General features: G+C 36.4%; 1 protein-coding gene across 1 annotated transcript in view; it reads left to right on the forward strand.

The window, feature by feature from the left end:
• slc6a2 (solute carrier family 6 member 2) overlaps positions 1 to 15509 on the forward strand; it is a 127401-nt gene that overhangs the window by 47610 nt on the left and 64282 nt on the right. The window contains exons 5-8 of the mRNA XM_018093473.2: positions 4085 to 4223; positions 6245 to 6379; positions 7307 to 7410; positions 13919 to 14043. Coding sequence (XP_017948962.2) covers positions 4085 to 4223; positions 6245 to 6379; positions 7307 to 7410; positions 13919 to 14043 — 503 coding nt within the window. The remainder of the gene's footprint in view (positions 1 to 4084; positions 4224 to 6244; positions 6380 to 7306; positions 7411 to 13918; positions 14044 to 15509) is intronic.

Below are 15509 nucleotides of genomic sequence, written 5' to 3' on the forward strand. Positions count from 1 at the left end.
ATTGCCGACACAACTGGTGTGCTTCTTTCCCTTTGCAAAGCTACATGGAGAAAAGGCTTGGGAGCGGCCGTGGAAGTTAAGCACCCTCTGAGAACATGTATGTAAGTGGTGTGCTGAAGATTTTTCTTTTCATTAAAGGACATGTCAACCCCAAAAATAATGTTTTGCCTAATAAAAGCAAACTTATTTCTAAACAACTTTCCAATATACATTCATTACATATTTTTAATGTTTTTTTTAGTTATTTGTATATATAACTGCTATTAGAAGCAGTGTCTGCCTGTCCTTATCTATTCTCTGCCCTGGTGGCTCTGGAGTTTAAAAAAATATAACACAAGGCAGCAGATTTTACAGACCTGAATTGCTATAGGAGCCTGGCGCTTCCAACATTGTTTAAAAAGTAACAACCAGGAGTTTAGCAAATGGTACTTTCTATAGGAAATACATTTACAAATAACTTTTAAAGCACTAATAATAATTAATAAATTGATATTGGAAAGTTGCTTAGGATTATGTTTTAGGCAAAAAAATTATTTTGGGGATTGACATGTCCTTTAAACACGTTTGCTTGCATCACTCTGCCAAGTGCTATATATCTTTTCTGGCTGCTGATCCCTTACTAACTGTACCTAAACTTTCAGACTGGTTGAACCAAGCAATGTTAAGCTATTGCAAGGCACCTGTTCCCTAGCTTTAGAACTGCTTAGAGAATATACAAATAAGCATCACAGTCACATTTAGAGGACAGCCATATTTAAACAAATGAGTTCTATTAGTTAGGGGTTATGTAATAAAAGACAGTGGGCTCATTTATCAACACTGGGAAACATTTGCCAGTGGGCAGTAATCCATAGGGACCAATTAGTGATTGGCTTTTTTCCAGCCACCTGCAGATGGAACAATACATACAACAATTTTATTGCTTGCCATGGGTTACTGCCCATTGGTAAAACTGCCCAGTGTTGCAAAGGTGCAGAAACCAATAGTGACCAATCAGCAGTTAGCATTTAACAGTTGCCTGTTAAAAGGAAATATTTTACAGGTTGCTATAGGTTATTGCACCCCCGGTTACTGCACCCCCAATGGGGGTAAGAGTTTACAAGAGACTTTACAGAGTTCCAACATTACCTTTGAACTAGCAGATTAAAAGCAATGTTTTTCTCCTTGCACTTTCATAGTTGCAACCAGTGCTGCTGATTTCATTCTGTCTCTTGTTACAAATTTTGTGCAAGTACATCCCTGACACAGGCAAACCCTGGAGCTATGGCAACCTCAGTTAACGGGAACTCCAGGGTTCCCACAAAGCAACTGATGCAAAATTGCACCTGAAGAATTGTGTGCACACTTGATTCTGATGCCAAGTGCAAAAGCTACTCCACCCAGAATATTCTGAGCACAACATCATCAGATTACTGACTAAGCACACTCGCACTCAAGTGTGCAAATTTTGATGCATATGCCAAAATGCACCTCCCCTATGGGAAAATGCTGCACTCTGCGTAAAACCATGGCTATTGTGAATGAAATTACATTATGTAAAGGACACCTTTAGTTTCTCCTTAGAAAAAAAGACAATATAATGTGTGTGAAATAACTTTGTAGTAATCCATAAGGGTGAAACATTGTAACTATTTTTTATGTATAACTATATCTTAGTACATTTTCAAAGTACAGACAGACCCGTTATCTGGAAAACAGATGACATACCTCAGTTGTTTTGTAAACCTGGTTTTCCTGAATGTAATTAGTCTTCTACTTCCTTCCATTAAGTGGTAAGTGCCTGATGCCCAGTGTAACTACACTTAAAAGTGGTGGCAGTTGGCCAAAGTTAATAATAAGAAACCTTTTTCTGTTTACTTCCTTTTATATTTATAATCTCCTATACAGTGCTAATTTTTCATCTCAGTAATACTATATGATTTGTACTACTACAAAAATATATGTATGTGTGGGGTAGTAATGTTTTGTTATACTAAACATAAACTATTCTTCTTAGTCTGCCATAGATTCTAATCTTATACTTCAGATTCCCATACTGCTACTCTTCTTGTTATATTTCTTTGCCTTATCATCTGAAAAACAAAACCAGACATACTAATATGAAGAATTGACATCAGCTATGTTTCCTTGTCTTTGATGTCTTTCAAAGAGCACTAATAATTGTCTATCTTACATTTCTAGTCATATTTATTTTATGTGCATCCAGACAAAACATTGTCTAAATATGCTGGTCAGACAAATACACACACACACAGCATTTTTAGTATACAGGAATTGCAAAGATTTGGGCCCTTTTATAATTGTTCTCACGTAAAAGCAAAACACTGCTGTTTCCTTCATTGTCTTAAACCACTTGTCCGGCAAGCCATCAGGACATGGAGATTTCCCATTTAATACATAAATTTAAACAATGGCAAAATTCATTGGCTCTTTGGAGCTTGGCTGCTCTATATTCCCCTGATTAAATGGTACTAAGATTTGCTTATTTGGCAAGGTCACCAAACAAGCGGATCTTCACCCGATAGGCCCACTAAAAGGTGTGTGATATCAGGCCAAGTGGTCGGTTTACAAAGGCGGACCGACGATTGAATCAATAAGCTGTTGTAGTCCCCAATGCGACGGAAAATCCAACCTGCCTGATCAGGATATCGGTAAAATAGGCCCATCAGGGCCCATCATAATCTGCCAAATCCGCAGCTTATCTGCACATATATGGGCACCCCTGCCCATACACGTGCAGATAAACTGCCGAATTGGCAGCTAAAATCTGCATATATAGATACCTTAAGTCTCAAGATACAAGCATTCCTCTGCAATTTGCATTCTACGGCATTGCAGTTTACCTTCTACCTCCTACAATCTGCCACTTGAAATTTTGGTTAATTCTACCTGCTACCCACAACTTAACCTTTAGCACTTCTCTGGCAGTAGAGAATTGATACATATGTTGCACCATGTTAGCTGCCTAAGCACTGCTGAATATTGCTAAACTATATTGATAATATTAACATAAACAACATGATAAAACATTGACCCACTGTGAATTATTGCAACTCATGTTTGAAAGAATTAAGAGTTCAGTAAAAAGCACTGGCTGTGAATATTGACCAATATTGCAGTATTGAACAATATAGAAGGCTGTTGTCCCCGTGCATTTTCTTTTTCACTTAAAGGAAAACAGGAAAAATGCAGACATTATCATTATGTTCTGACATATATGTTTTGACTCATACAGCATGGTCTCACGTGTTTGTGCACAATTTTCAGTCCTAAGGTACAGAATTCAATTCCCAGGAAGGCTGTTTTTTGCATGTATATTGATAAAAACAGTTTGAGTTTTATTAACTTTAGTTTAAAACATTAGATTAAAGCCTACATCAGCTTTATTTGGGACATTAAGTCAATTTGGGGCAATTAGGTTAAAGTCTAGACCAGATCATAAACCTATATCCTATCATGGCTGACCCTGCTTCAGCTTATTGCCTATTTCAGTAATCAAATTAAGCCAATTTAGGAATATAATGTCCTAAAATAAATTATATAAAACACAAACTATTTTTATTAACGGCAAATAACTAGCTTTAGTCTGAATTGAACACTGAACCTTAGCAATGAAAAAGTGCAAGCCATAAGCTCAACCCCTATGCCACAGCACCTGTCGATTTCTTTGTGTATTAGAACATATGTTTCTGAATGGCCTACAGTCCACATGATCACATGAGTGATCACATTACAGATATTCCTTTACCCAGCATTCACCCTGGCACAGTTGGGGCATAGTGGAAAGAAACTTCTTTAACAAGGTAGGGCAATATATAGGCTATAACAGTTGATAACACTCTAGAACTCCACATGTTCAAAATTGCATTACTGATAATATATAAGTATAATTTGGAGCTGACCTTCAGTAGTATCTGTTGGTTAATCAAGCTATGTACATTGATCAAGATGGCCTTAATTAAATTCCCAACCATGGAAATATTCTTGTCATATTTTTCATCATACTATGTTCTTTGCATGTTTTTTTTTGTGTACCAAATGTATGAAATATGTAAATCTTACATACTTCTGTTGTCTTTATTAGGCGTGGGGTATTGCATCTACATGAAAGTAACGGAATTCATGACCTGGGACAGCCAAGGTGGCAACTGACTATCTGTCTAATTGTAGTGCTTATAGTATTGTTTTTCAGTTTATGGAAAGGAGTCAAAACTTCAGGAAAGGTGAGAAATTATTGCATCTAGGAAGATCAGTTGCATGCATTGTACGGATTGTTGTGTTTCTCATTTATTAGATAAGTGTAACAAACTGCACATTTAAGTGTGTGTAACCTCAAAAATCATGGTGGTGCTCGTACAGTATAAACTTATTGTTACACAAAACAATTATTTTTATTTCATCTTTCTGGAAGCCTTTTGCAATAATTTTATTCTCAACCAGACAAACAAAATTATGTGCATTTCAGTTTCATAGCAATCAATATTTCTACAAATAAAAACTAACTATGGGCCCATTATCAAGATTATTCATCTTATTGTAACATAGTAACATAGGCTGAAAAAAGACACTTGTTTCTTAAGTACAACCTTTATGCCTAGGTGAAACCTGCCTAACCACTAGTTGATCCACTGGAAGGTAAAAAAAAATTTAAATTGTCTCAGAGGGGGAAAAACTTCCTTCTTGGTTCCTCAATGAGACCAGTCCCTGGATCAACTTTGTACTAATAATGAATTTCAGTAGCTTTGTATTTCCTTTCTTCCTAAAAAGGCAACTAAGCCTTTTTTTTACACAACTTTAAAAAAAAAACCTTTACAAATAATACAGAACTTCCTTTCTTCTCATCTTAATGAATGTTCTTGAGTGAGTTGGAAGGGTCTACTGATAAAAAAGAATCAAATTTACTGTATTTTCCCCCTATGCATGGCCATTGTTTTATGAACTCAGATTTACCCTTTACCAGCTTAGTTACTCTTGTTTGGTTTTGGTTTTCTTATTAAGGCCAAGTTATTTATTTAGATCATTGCCTATAGCAACAGAGAAATCAGGAACTCTTACTCTTATAGTGTAGAATTTCAAATACACTTAAGTTTACACAAAGTGTTGTAGAAAATGCCAAAGTGTCTTTTCCTTTTTATATTCCAAACAGATGTGGAATATGTGTAGAATCAGATGTTCTATGGGTTCATGCTATTACAGGTAGTTAATCCAAAAGCCTCCACCTTTTAGTAGAAATGCCTACTTACAAACCAATGGTTGGAGCTGTTGCCTGTAGTCATTAAATTAAGCAGATCTCTCCTTTTCTTTAGATTCCAAAAAAAGATGAAAATTCAAATAGTATAATACTGTTTAATATATAAAATCACTAAAACAAATTGCACTCACATTAAGTCCATTGAGATCAGTCACATAAAATGCACCAGTTTTCAGTGTTACTGTTCCATTCCAGAGGAGGATCCTGCTGGCGTGTATGCTCCCTTTGTGGCTCTGCCTGTACCTGTGACATCATTCTTACCTTAAAATGTAAACTGGTGCATTTTATGTAACTGATCTCAATGTACTAAATGTGAGTGCAATTTGTTTTAGTGATTTTATATGTTAGCCCTGCAAACTGGTGTGAGAAAACAATCCTAAAAACACTCTCAAAAATACTTACTGTCTGACAAGTGATTTATTTACAAGAACTTCTAAGGCAGGGGTCCCCAACCTTTCTTACCACAGTCAAATGTAAAAAGACTTGGAGAGCACCACAAGCATCATAAAAGTTCATGAAGGTGCCAAATAAGGGTTCAGATTGGCTATTAGGCAGCCTGTATGCACACTATCAGCTTACAGGAGGTATTTGGGTAGTAAATCTTGTTTTTATTTAATCAAAACTTGCCACCAAGTCAGGAATTCAGAAATATCTACCTGGTTTGGGGGCACTGAAAGGTTGGTGAACAACATGTTGCTCATGAGACACTTTTTGGGGATCACTGCTCTAAAGGTTTACCTAACGCAGTCCTACTAAGTGGCTTGCATGTTTGTCTTTATTGTGTACAGCTGTATTTTAGCATGTGAACAGAAGACACATCCAACAACCCCTGGCTTAGGAGGACCTGCCAACGGTCCAGAGTTGTATCAGTTATTGTACCAATCTAAATGTAATTGCAGAAGAGTCTGCAGTGTACATGAACAATTGCTGCAATTGTCTCAAATAATAAACTTTGAGTTTATAATGATAATGTTTTCTCTCTTCTAATCTTAGGTGGTTTGGATAACTGCAACACTCCCATATGTGGTGCTGTTTGTCTTGCTTATACGGGGAATAACACTCCCTGGCTCTTCCAAAGGGATCAGTGCCTACCTTCACATAGATATCAAAAGACTTACTGATGCATCTGTAAGTAGGAAACTTCTTTGTTATTAGACAAGTTGTATCCCAAAAACATACTTATTTTCAAGGCACCTCAGTGTGATGTGACACCACTTTTCTCAAAAAATGTTGGCCCAGACATTATACTTTAGAGTGCCCCACATTCACACAAATCAACACCCTTGCTCTATGCATACCCATTATATACAGCTGCTGGCTCATTTACACCAAGCCACTAAAGTATTTAATGTACATGCTGAGCCAATGGCAACATGTTTGATACTGATAGAGAAGACAAGTTTTTTTTTTTCACCTGAGATGAAAAAAACCTGAGATTTAGGTTACTGGCTGGCGTCACTCCTTTGCCTTAAACATTGGCATTCTTCAAGTTTTTTGGACTTTTCTGGTCCTTGAAGATGAATAAGAAAGCACTTAAAGGACAAGGAAAGGTTAATTAAAATTAAAAGTACATAACATAGCATTGATCTATGCTACCAACTAATTTTCAGTTTCTATACTTCCTTTTCCTTCCTTTTCCTGAAAATCCTTGTTTACAACTGCCTGGTCTGGTATTTTACTCACAACTTAATTGACCTCTTGCATCTGAGCCAATGACCTTCTGTAGGGAACTTTTCCATATTCATCATTTTAGATACTTTTAAAAAACTTGGGTCAGTTCAATTATTTAATGAATTGTCTACATTGTTAGTCATTACGAAACAAATTCCATCAATCCAGTGACGCCTTCCTTTGCTGTTACCTAAATCTCCCTGTGCTACCAAAGAGTGCCCTCAGTCCCTTGCATGGTCCTGAATGCAATTTTTCTTGAGAAATCCCTCTTTTGCATTGCATGCATATATGGTAATCATACTTTATTTGCTGTGGTAAATCAAATGAAAATTGTGTCGCTCACATGTGACTTCTAAAGTGGAGTCTTATTTTATCTTTTTGTAGGTGTGGATTGATGCTGCAACTCAGATATTCTACTCATTAGGGGCAGGATTTGGAGTACTGATTGCATTTGCAAGCTATAATAAATTTGATAACAACTGTTACAGGTACGTAATAAGCATGGACAACCTCTGCTGTCAGAGCAGCCTCAAAAATTCATTCAATTCAGTCGTAATGCTACAGCTTATACTAATTTATTTTTCAAACTTGAAAGTTCAGTGTTTGTGCACTATATATTTCCCTATGGTTATTATTTATTGAGAAGACAATTTACTGAAGAGATAATTGTGGCTCGCTATAAACTGCATGGTAAAGAATAAATATTATGAAGAGATCAGCAGGAAACATTTTAGGTACATTGAACCTAGAAGACACACTGCTTTTTCCAAAACCAATATTTTGTAGACTTTTGGACAGTAGTCGCAGGGCTGGATTTCTAACCATGCCACCCTACTGTCAAATCTTCTCCCTCCTCCGTGCCCTTCTACTTCATAGTTCTTTCTGCATCTTTCCAGTTCCACCGAATCAAGACCCTTACAGAGTCTAGGGAGTGGGAGCCGTTTTCTAGATGAGCTATTGTTATACACTGTTGAGTCTGCAGAGGTTGATATTCGTGGAATGTCCAGGCATAAAACCAGCTTGGTCCAGGTGTATAAAAACAACAATGATCGAGTTTAATTCGAAGGAAGGAAAGGCTAATAAAGAGTTAATCTCAAGCTGCAGGCATACCTTCAGTTGTCTCAATAGTGCCCTTAAGTCTCCCCATATTTCACCTGTTCAGATGATCAGAAGTCAAACAGGAAGAAAAAATGCTAAGCTGTGTAAAGAAAGTTCCCATAATGCCTCACTCCTGCACAGACACCCAGACCAATTGAACATGCTCAGTTAGTTAAACTATGAGTCAGCTTTCTGCTGATTGGCTCAGATCCACATTCCTACGGGGAGAGAGTGAGTTCTTGGCATTCTTGAGGGAGGGGGGAGCAGGAGAAAGGAGACAGCAGAGAGCTGAGTGTCTCTGGCACATGAATTACAGATGCAAGAAATCTTTTCAAAGAGAAGTCAGTGCAGTGTTTCTGTGAGTGCTTATGGCTGTATTTATATAGACCTTTCTGATAAAGCTTACTTAGTTTTCTTTCTTTCTTTCTCCTTTAAGAGTTTACAGGTTTTGTATTGAGAGTTTCTTTTTATGTTCACCTGAGATTTAATTCTTCTTGTGATTTATCTGAAATTGGGTTACAGCCTGTGATCCAGATTTCCTTTGAGGAACTGTTGCCCATTTGGGGATGTTAGTTAGCTATGTCCCAGTAAGTATGACATGGAGTTGGACAGGGAAAATGAATAAATTATTTTCCTTTCCTAGATAATTCCATGTTATCAGATTCACATCCCTAGAAGCTTGTCTCGAGACCCTAGGGGTTGGGGTGTGGCTTTTAAAGCTTTAGGGAGGGTTCTTCTGATGGGAGCAGAGGGGTGTGGCAATATACAGTAGGTATGACAGAGTTGTAGGAAAATCACTGTAAATATCATACAATTTTCCTCCCTTGCAGAAATTGCTTTCTTAGACATTGTGTCTTGGAAACTTTAATTTATTTTGAATGTCTTTTGCTGTGCACACCCACTCAAGTCTTATCTATTCCATAATTTTTTTAGGCAAAACAAAAAAATGAAATGATAAGGGTGATGGCACATGACATTAGGTTGCTTGGGATTAATCTTTGCAACCACAGGCAAAAAAATGCCCGTTTCCCTCCAACCTAACTATATGTTAATCTTACTGCCCTATTAATAACCTTTACATGAAGTAGCATTTTGATCGGTTTATATGAAACTCAAAAGTTTATACCACTGGCAGTGCCAATTTTCCTGCACGCAAAACATATAACAGTGAGTGCAATGCGCTTTAACTTGGTGAATATTTATTAAAATTCAAATTTGTGAATGTTTTTACTTTTTTCTAATTCTAATAAAGGGGCAGATGTATCAAAATGTGAATTTAAAACTTAATACTTAAAACTCACCTATGTTCAATTTATTCCAAAAGGATTTTTAGAAGCATATTTATCAACTCTCATATTTATCAAACTCTAAATTTCACCCATTGATAAATATGCTTCTAAAAACCCCATATGAATGAATATAATTTAGGTTGTTATGTATTAAGCTCTAACTCACATTTTTATTGATCTGCCTCTAAAATTTACCAAATTCAAATGTGTGCTTATTTATTAAAACCCAAATGCAATGTATTCTACTCATAATTTTCTATGGGTCTAAAAACTCTCAATGGGTCTAGAAACGCTCAGAAAAATTTGAAAAAGTGAAATACATTTTACATTACATTTTGCTAAGAAAACCTATTGATTTCTACATGAACTCACAAGTTTTAAATGACAAAATTTTACATTTGAGTTTTTTTAAATTCTCCCATTTAATAAATAAAAAACATTCAAGTTTTAGAGACAATAATCCAAATTTGTGAGTTTTAGCACAAAAAATGTATATATATGTAATATAAACATAAGAGAGAAAAGTAGTAACCTTTGCTGCATGCTGGCAAATGCACAGAGCTTGTCAGGGAAATTAGGAGAGCCAGAGTTTATTGCATGTGCTGAAACTTATGATAACATTTGCATTACTGAGACCTGGTGGAATTAAACCTGTTACTGGGCTGTGAGTTTAAATGGTTGAGGCTTCCATTGTAACCCATCTAGGTAAAGGTTCAATATACAAAAGAGGATGATGGCTATTTGAGAAGCCCAGTAGTATTTCTTAATATCTGGGACCCATTGACCCCCCCCCCCCCCACCCTTAAATCTTGTGGCCATCATGGTTTGTCTGGGACTCTCTAGGAGGTTTCTCAGAATGTACTAAAACTAGCAGGGAACATAAATAATATAATGAATTTCCAACTGTGTAATTTTAAAACAACTTAAGTGTAGTAGAGGAAAAGGTGAATGGAACTATTGTAAATAGAAATAGAAGCAGTGATGGGAGTAAATTAGAAGAAGTCTGGAATGGAGAAAGTGATTTTTTTTGTGGAACAGATGTTTCAGTTCAAACTTAGGTTTGAAATAGCATAGTCTATTTGGCATACTGTACTGAAGGTCACATTCAATCCAGACTATAAAAGTTTTATCCCCTTTGCCATCTCAGATGTATTTCCTTCATGTTGCTGTTCTCTGAGTGTAAAATATATACAGTAAATCCCAGTGTGTACACCGGACAAGCCTGCCTCCTTCACTCCTAACTGCAATCATAGTAACATAGTAAGTTAGGTTGAAAAAAGAGACATGTCCATCAAGTTCAACCTTATATGCTTATAATTAACCTGCCTAACTGATAGTTGATTCAGAAGAAGCCAAAAAAACCCTCTGTATATATATATTTCAGTCACCCACAGGGACCACTACCAGGTGCTTGTGGTGAATGGAATGGAATAGTACATAAATAAAAGCTGTTTCAACCCTTTTAAGTGCCACAGAACATAGTACCTATGTTCTGTGGATAAAAGTACATAAGTGCTATTCCAAATCAGAAATTCTGAATGTTATACAAATCCAGAAACCCTGTTGACTAGTATGGGAGAGAGAGCTCCAGGCTTATAGGACAGGATTTTTAAAACAGCTTGCAAAGCATCAAGAGCAATAAGAACTAACAAGGCAATATATAAATTGGTCACTAGGTGGCATCGCATGCTGGCTAAACTACATAGATTCTGCCCCAATAGCTCTAACCTCTGCTGGCGGTGTAATAAATCTAAGGGAACACACACCCTCATCTGGCTTACTTGCTCCAAACTACAGCAGTTCTGGAAAAGGGTGTTGGAAACAATTAATAAAGTGACACAGCTCTCTATCAAAATAGAAAATGCTCCCATCCTACTATTGTATGCAATACCAGAAAAGAATAACACTTTGTCAGACCCACTTAACTTAGCACCTTCTGCAGGCCACAAAATCGCTGATTTCTCAAAAGTGGAAGTCCTCAAGTCCCCCTATGTACAATGAGCGGTTAGCAAAGGTAGAGGAATTAGGAAACTTGAGGAGATATCTTTCCCAATATACAACAGCAGTCAAACTTACCGCAATATCTGGTCACCCTAGATAGAATGCCTAAAGAATCTCGGCCAGCAAGGCTATATATGAGGATCGGTTGTTAACATAGGAAAACAGACCGGCAAACACACAACTTGATAGGTTTAAGTCTACATACTAAGTTGAAACTGGGAATTGTATTGGTTAATAATCTGCTAATGTAATATTACAAAGTAGCAATGACTTGTTGTCAGCTTTTGCTCAAATGATAAAAATGTCAAAAATATACTTGTATCTGATCCTCACCCTTCCCCCTCCCCTTCTTTCCTTCTGTACCCAATACCCTTAAAGTTATATGCAAAATTAAGAATTTAAAAAAAAAAAGTGCCACAGATCTTAGATTCAACATTCTGCTGCACTTCCGGGTTTGGGAGCGAAGGAGCAGCTTATAAAGTTATACAGTTACAGCACTCACACTTACTTGTACACACACACACAATTTTGTGGGGGGTTTTATTGCCACTGTGAATAGTTTATTGGCTAACCACACTGGGAAATACCCTTTGTATGTTATTTCGGTGCTCATCTTACATTTTTGGTGATTTGGATGCATTTTTAGTCATTTTGTTGCAATTTTTATCCTTTTAATTGCATTTTCATTTATGTATAGGTGTTGTTGACTTTATTTTGTCTGTAAAACTAATTTGGACAAACCATAATATTCAAACTGTGATTCTGACTGCAGAGGCAAAAAAACCCATTGATTTTATTGGATTTTAGCAATTTTATTGAATTGTGCATTGTTCTATGTTCCTTGTTTTTGCCCATGTAAATTTTGTCTGCTATATATCGATTTGGGTGCCACATAGATGGTAAATCTATGCATATTGGGCATCAAACTGTTCAGTTGGCTCCTGGTGTTCATATTTAGAATGTTTCATGTTGATACATTATGAAATGTGGGGTATATAATTGGGTAAAATGCTAGGTTTGTGATGAAGAAATGTTATAAAAACCACTACATTTAGCTTAGCTTTGTAGTTTGGTAATTTGCAGCAGAAAGATGTATTTATCAATTTTTGTTTCCTCAGAATGTGTACTTTCAGAAAATACATGGTAATCTAGGGTTTCCGTACTGTTAGGTGGTCTTATGGCACATAATACACATACTGGGTGGTTATACTGCAGCAGCCAACGTGTCAGATGTAAAAATTCATATGCACTATTTTCATTTTGGTGCCTCTGTACTCCACATAGTTTGGTAAATCTCTGCATATTGAGCATTAAACTGTTCAGCAGGTCTGTGTTGTTCATATTAAGAATGTATTTTGTTGGTATATTATGAAATGTGGGCTATAGAATGGGGTTTGTGCAAGCTTTCAGACAATTTTCAGAAATTACATAAAAATGTACTTTAAAGGATTACTTTGCTAATCCTAGGCACAATGGGCATTAAACTCTTCAGTGGGCCCTTGGCTTTTATATTTAGAATGAAAGTGGAAACCAATTTTGGTAAAGCATTGGGTACCAATTTTGAATTCACCCAAATGTGTACTTGGGGGGGGGGTCGAGATATTTTTTTTGAGTTTTTACTCAACAGAAATGTAGTAAATGTGCTGAATTTTCAGTAGCTGAATTGATCTCCAGGGCAATTAGTATTCAATAACTTAATTTTGGGGTCTCTAATGCCAGATACTTTGGTGATCCTATGCACAATTGACATCAATTGTTCAGTGGATCCTTGACTTTCATATTTAGGATGTTCTTGGTACCTAATGCTATATATCTAGTAGAATTAAGTCTAAAACAACTGGACTTTTTGGCGTTTTTTCCTTGAAAACGTTTCACCACTCATCCGAGTGGCTTCTTCAGTTCAAATGACTGGTAGGGAATTACCCGGGATTTAAACCCTCGAGGGTAGTACAGTCACAGGCATCCAATCATAATGGTTCCATTGAACTTATTCAGTTAGATATTGGCCGAATCTGACAGGTGTAAGGAGGTATGATCTAGTCACAATGGAACCATGATTATCATTGATGCAGGTGTTAATCCTTCAAAGTACATGACTGGAAGTGTGAACTGTTGTGAAACCGCTGGGGTAAGCATGTCAAAGCGGCACTGTATGTTGATGACAAGCGGTGTCGCAGGCCCCCTCCTTTGTTCAGTCTGTGACTGTTCTACCCTCAAGGGTTTAAATGCCTGGAAATTCCCTATCAGTCATTTGGACTGAAGAAGCCACTCAGATTAGTGGTAAATTGTTTTAGTAGACATGGTTATCTAGTTGGGATTCAGCAGAATGTGTATATTCCAAAATATAATGTTCCAAGATTTTCAGCTTTGGAATCTGAAGTATGCTGTATAATGCTGTAGTGATGAGAGATATCTTCATAAAACTATGCATAGCTGGTGTTGACAGAAATGTGATATTCTACTGGCATTTAAAGGGTTAAATGTCTTTATTTTGACGTCTTCAGAATAAACAGTATGTTTTGTGCATTGTGTTTGACATGATGGATAGATGTCACTTTTCATCTGTTTTTATGTTAATACTTAATAGCTCTTTTGTGTTACCTTCTAGGGATGCTCTTATGACTAGTACTATCAACTGTGTTACCAGTTTCATTTCGGGATTTGCTATCTTCTCTATACTTGGTTATATGGCCCACAAACACAATGTAAACATTGAGGATGTTGCAACTGAAGGTAGGAGGGAATATTCATGTACAACTGCTGATGAAGTTTTACCTGTCCTTTAAAAGAACAGTTGAGGGTAAAAATAAAACAGATTATGCAAAATAAAAAATGTCTAATATAGTTATTTAGGCAAAAATTTAATATTTAAAGGCTGGAATGACACAACACAACAGCCAGAACAATACTTCCTCCTTTCAGCGTTTTCCTTTTAGTTAGCCAGCGACTTGAGGTGGTCACATGGGACATAACTGTTCATTTAGTTTGATTTTGATACTGAGCACACAGACCAGGTTCAAAAGTAAACAGTTAGTAAATCAGTGAGTCCAGCATTCCTTGAAATGGCTATTTATCATTTTCTAATAAAATACATCTAACTTTTTACAACCACAGCTTTATGTACTCCATTGAGGGGCTGGCAAAAAGTTTTTAATTTGACTTAGCGCTATATACCCTATGACTGGGGCCTTAAATGTGAAGCTCTCTCCATATACTGTAGGATATTTTATTAATCTTACATTACTACTTTAACTGGGAGCAACAACAACACAGTAATTGTCATTCCTGTATGAATAGATGCAGTGTGCGAGCTTCTAAAGAGTCCCACACAGATGTTATTTTGAAGCTTTGAAGCTGAAAATGACATACAACAGCAAACATTTTCAGTGCAATTATGTCATGCAAATTTCTGCCCTGCCTCAATTACTGGGAAAAACTGCTGCATTGTGGATTAAAAAAACTTTTGTTGACAGTTTTCATACTGTTAGGGGGACTTAAAATACATAATACATATACAGGGTATATATTGCAGTAACCAGAGTGTTAGCCATGAAATCAGATATGCACTATTTTCATTTTGGCATCTGTAAATGGCACTTACTTGACTGTACTTGGCTTGTGTCTGCCCAGACAAATGTACAGATATGTGGGGTCTATGGCTTGAGATACCAGAAACAATAGCTGAACGTGCACATAGCTAATCCCATACAATGTCTATGTGTAAAGCCGCCTATTGACTTGACACTCATCACTGTCCATAAACCAAGTTTTGAATGAGCCCATCTGTTTCTTTACTGCCGCTCAGTAGAGACAATATACTGTAACATAAACAGTGCAACGCACAATGCATGTATTATATCATTTTTTATGTTGTATGTTTTGTTTCTTTTTATAAATGAAAAATAAAAACTTTAAAAAACTGCCATATGCAGGTGGCCTTTATACATTTTTTATTAATTTGTTGATTACAATATGGACTATCATCAGGAAGGATTCTTAACTTGGTTATTTAGTATAATTTGGTATATAGTTAAATTTTAATTTGTAATTAAGTTAGTAAGGTAGCAACCTCTATGGGTGAAGACACAAGGAGCTACTAGTGGCATCTACTTGTCACTGCTACTAAAATAGACAATGCTGATTATTTTCTGATAATTTTTAACTTTAACTTAACATGTGTTATCGCAGAGGCAATTCTC

The sequence above is a fragment of the Xenopus tropicalis genome, chromosome 4, assembly GCF_000004195.4.
Source record: "Xenopus tropicalis strain Nigerian chromosome 4, UCB_Xtro_10.0, whole genome shotgun sequence".
Classification (NCBI taxonomy): Eukaryota; Metazoa; Chordata; class Amphibia; order Anura; family Pipidae; genus Xenopus; species Xenopus tropicalis.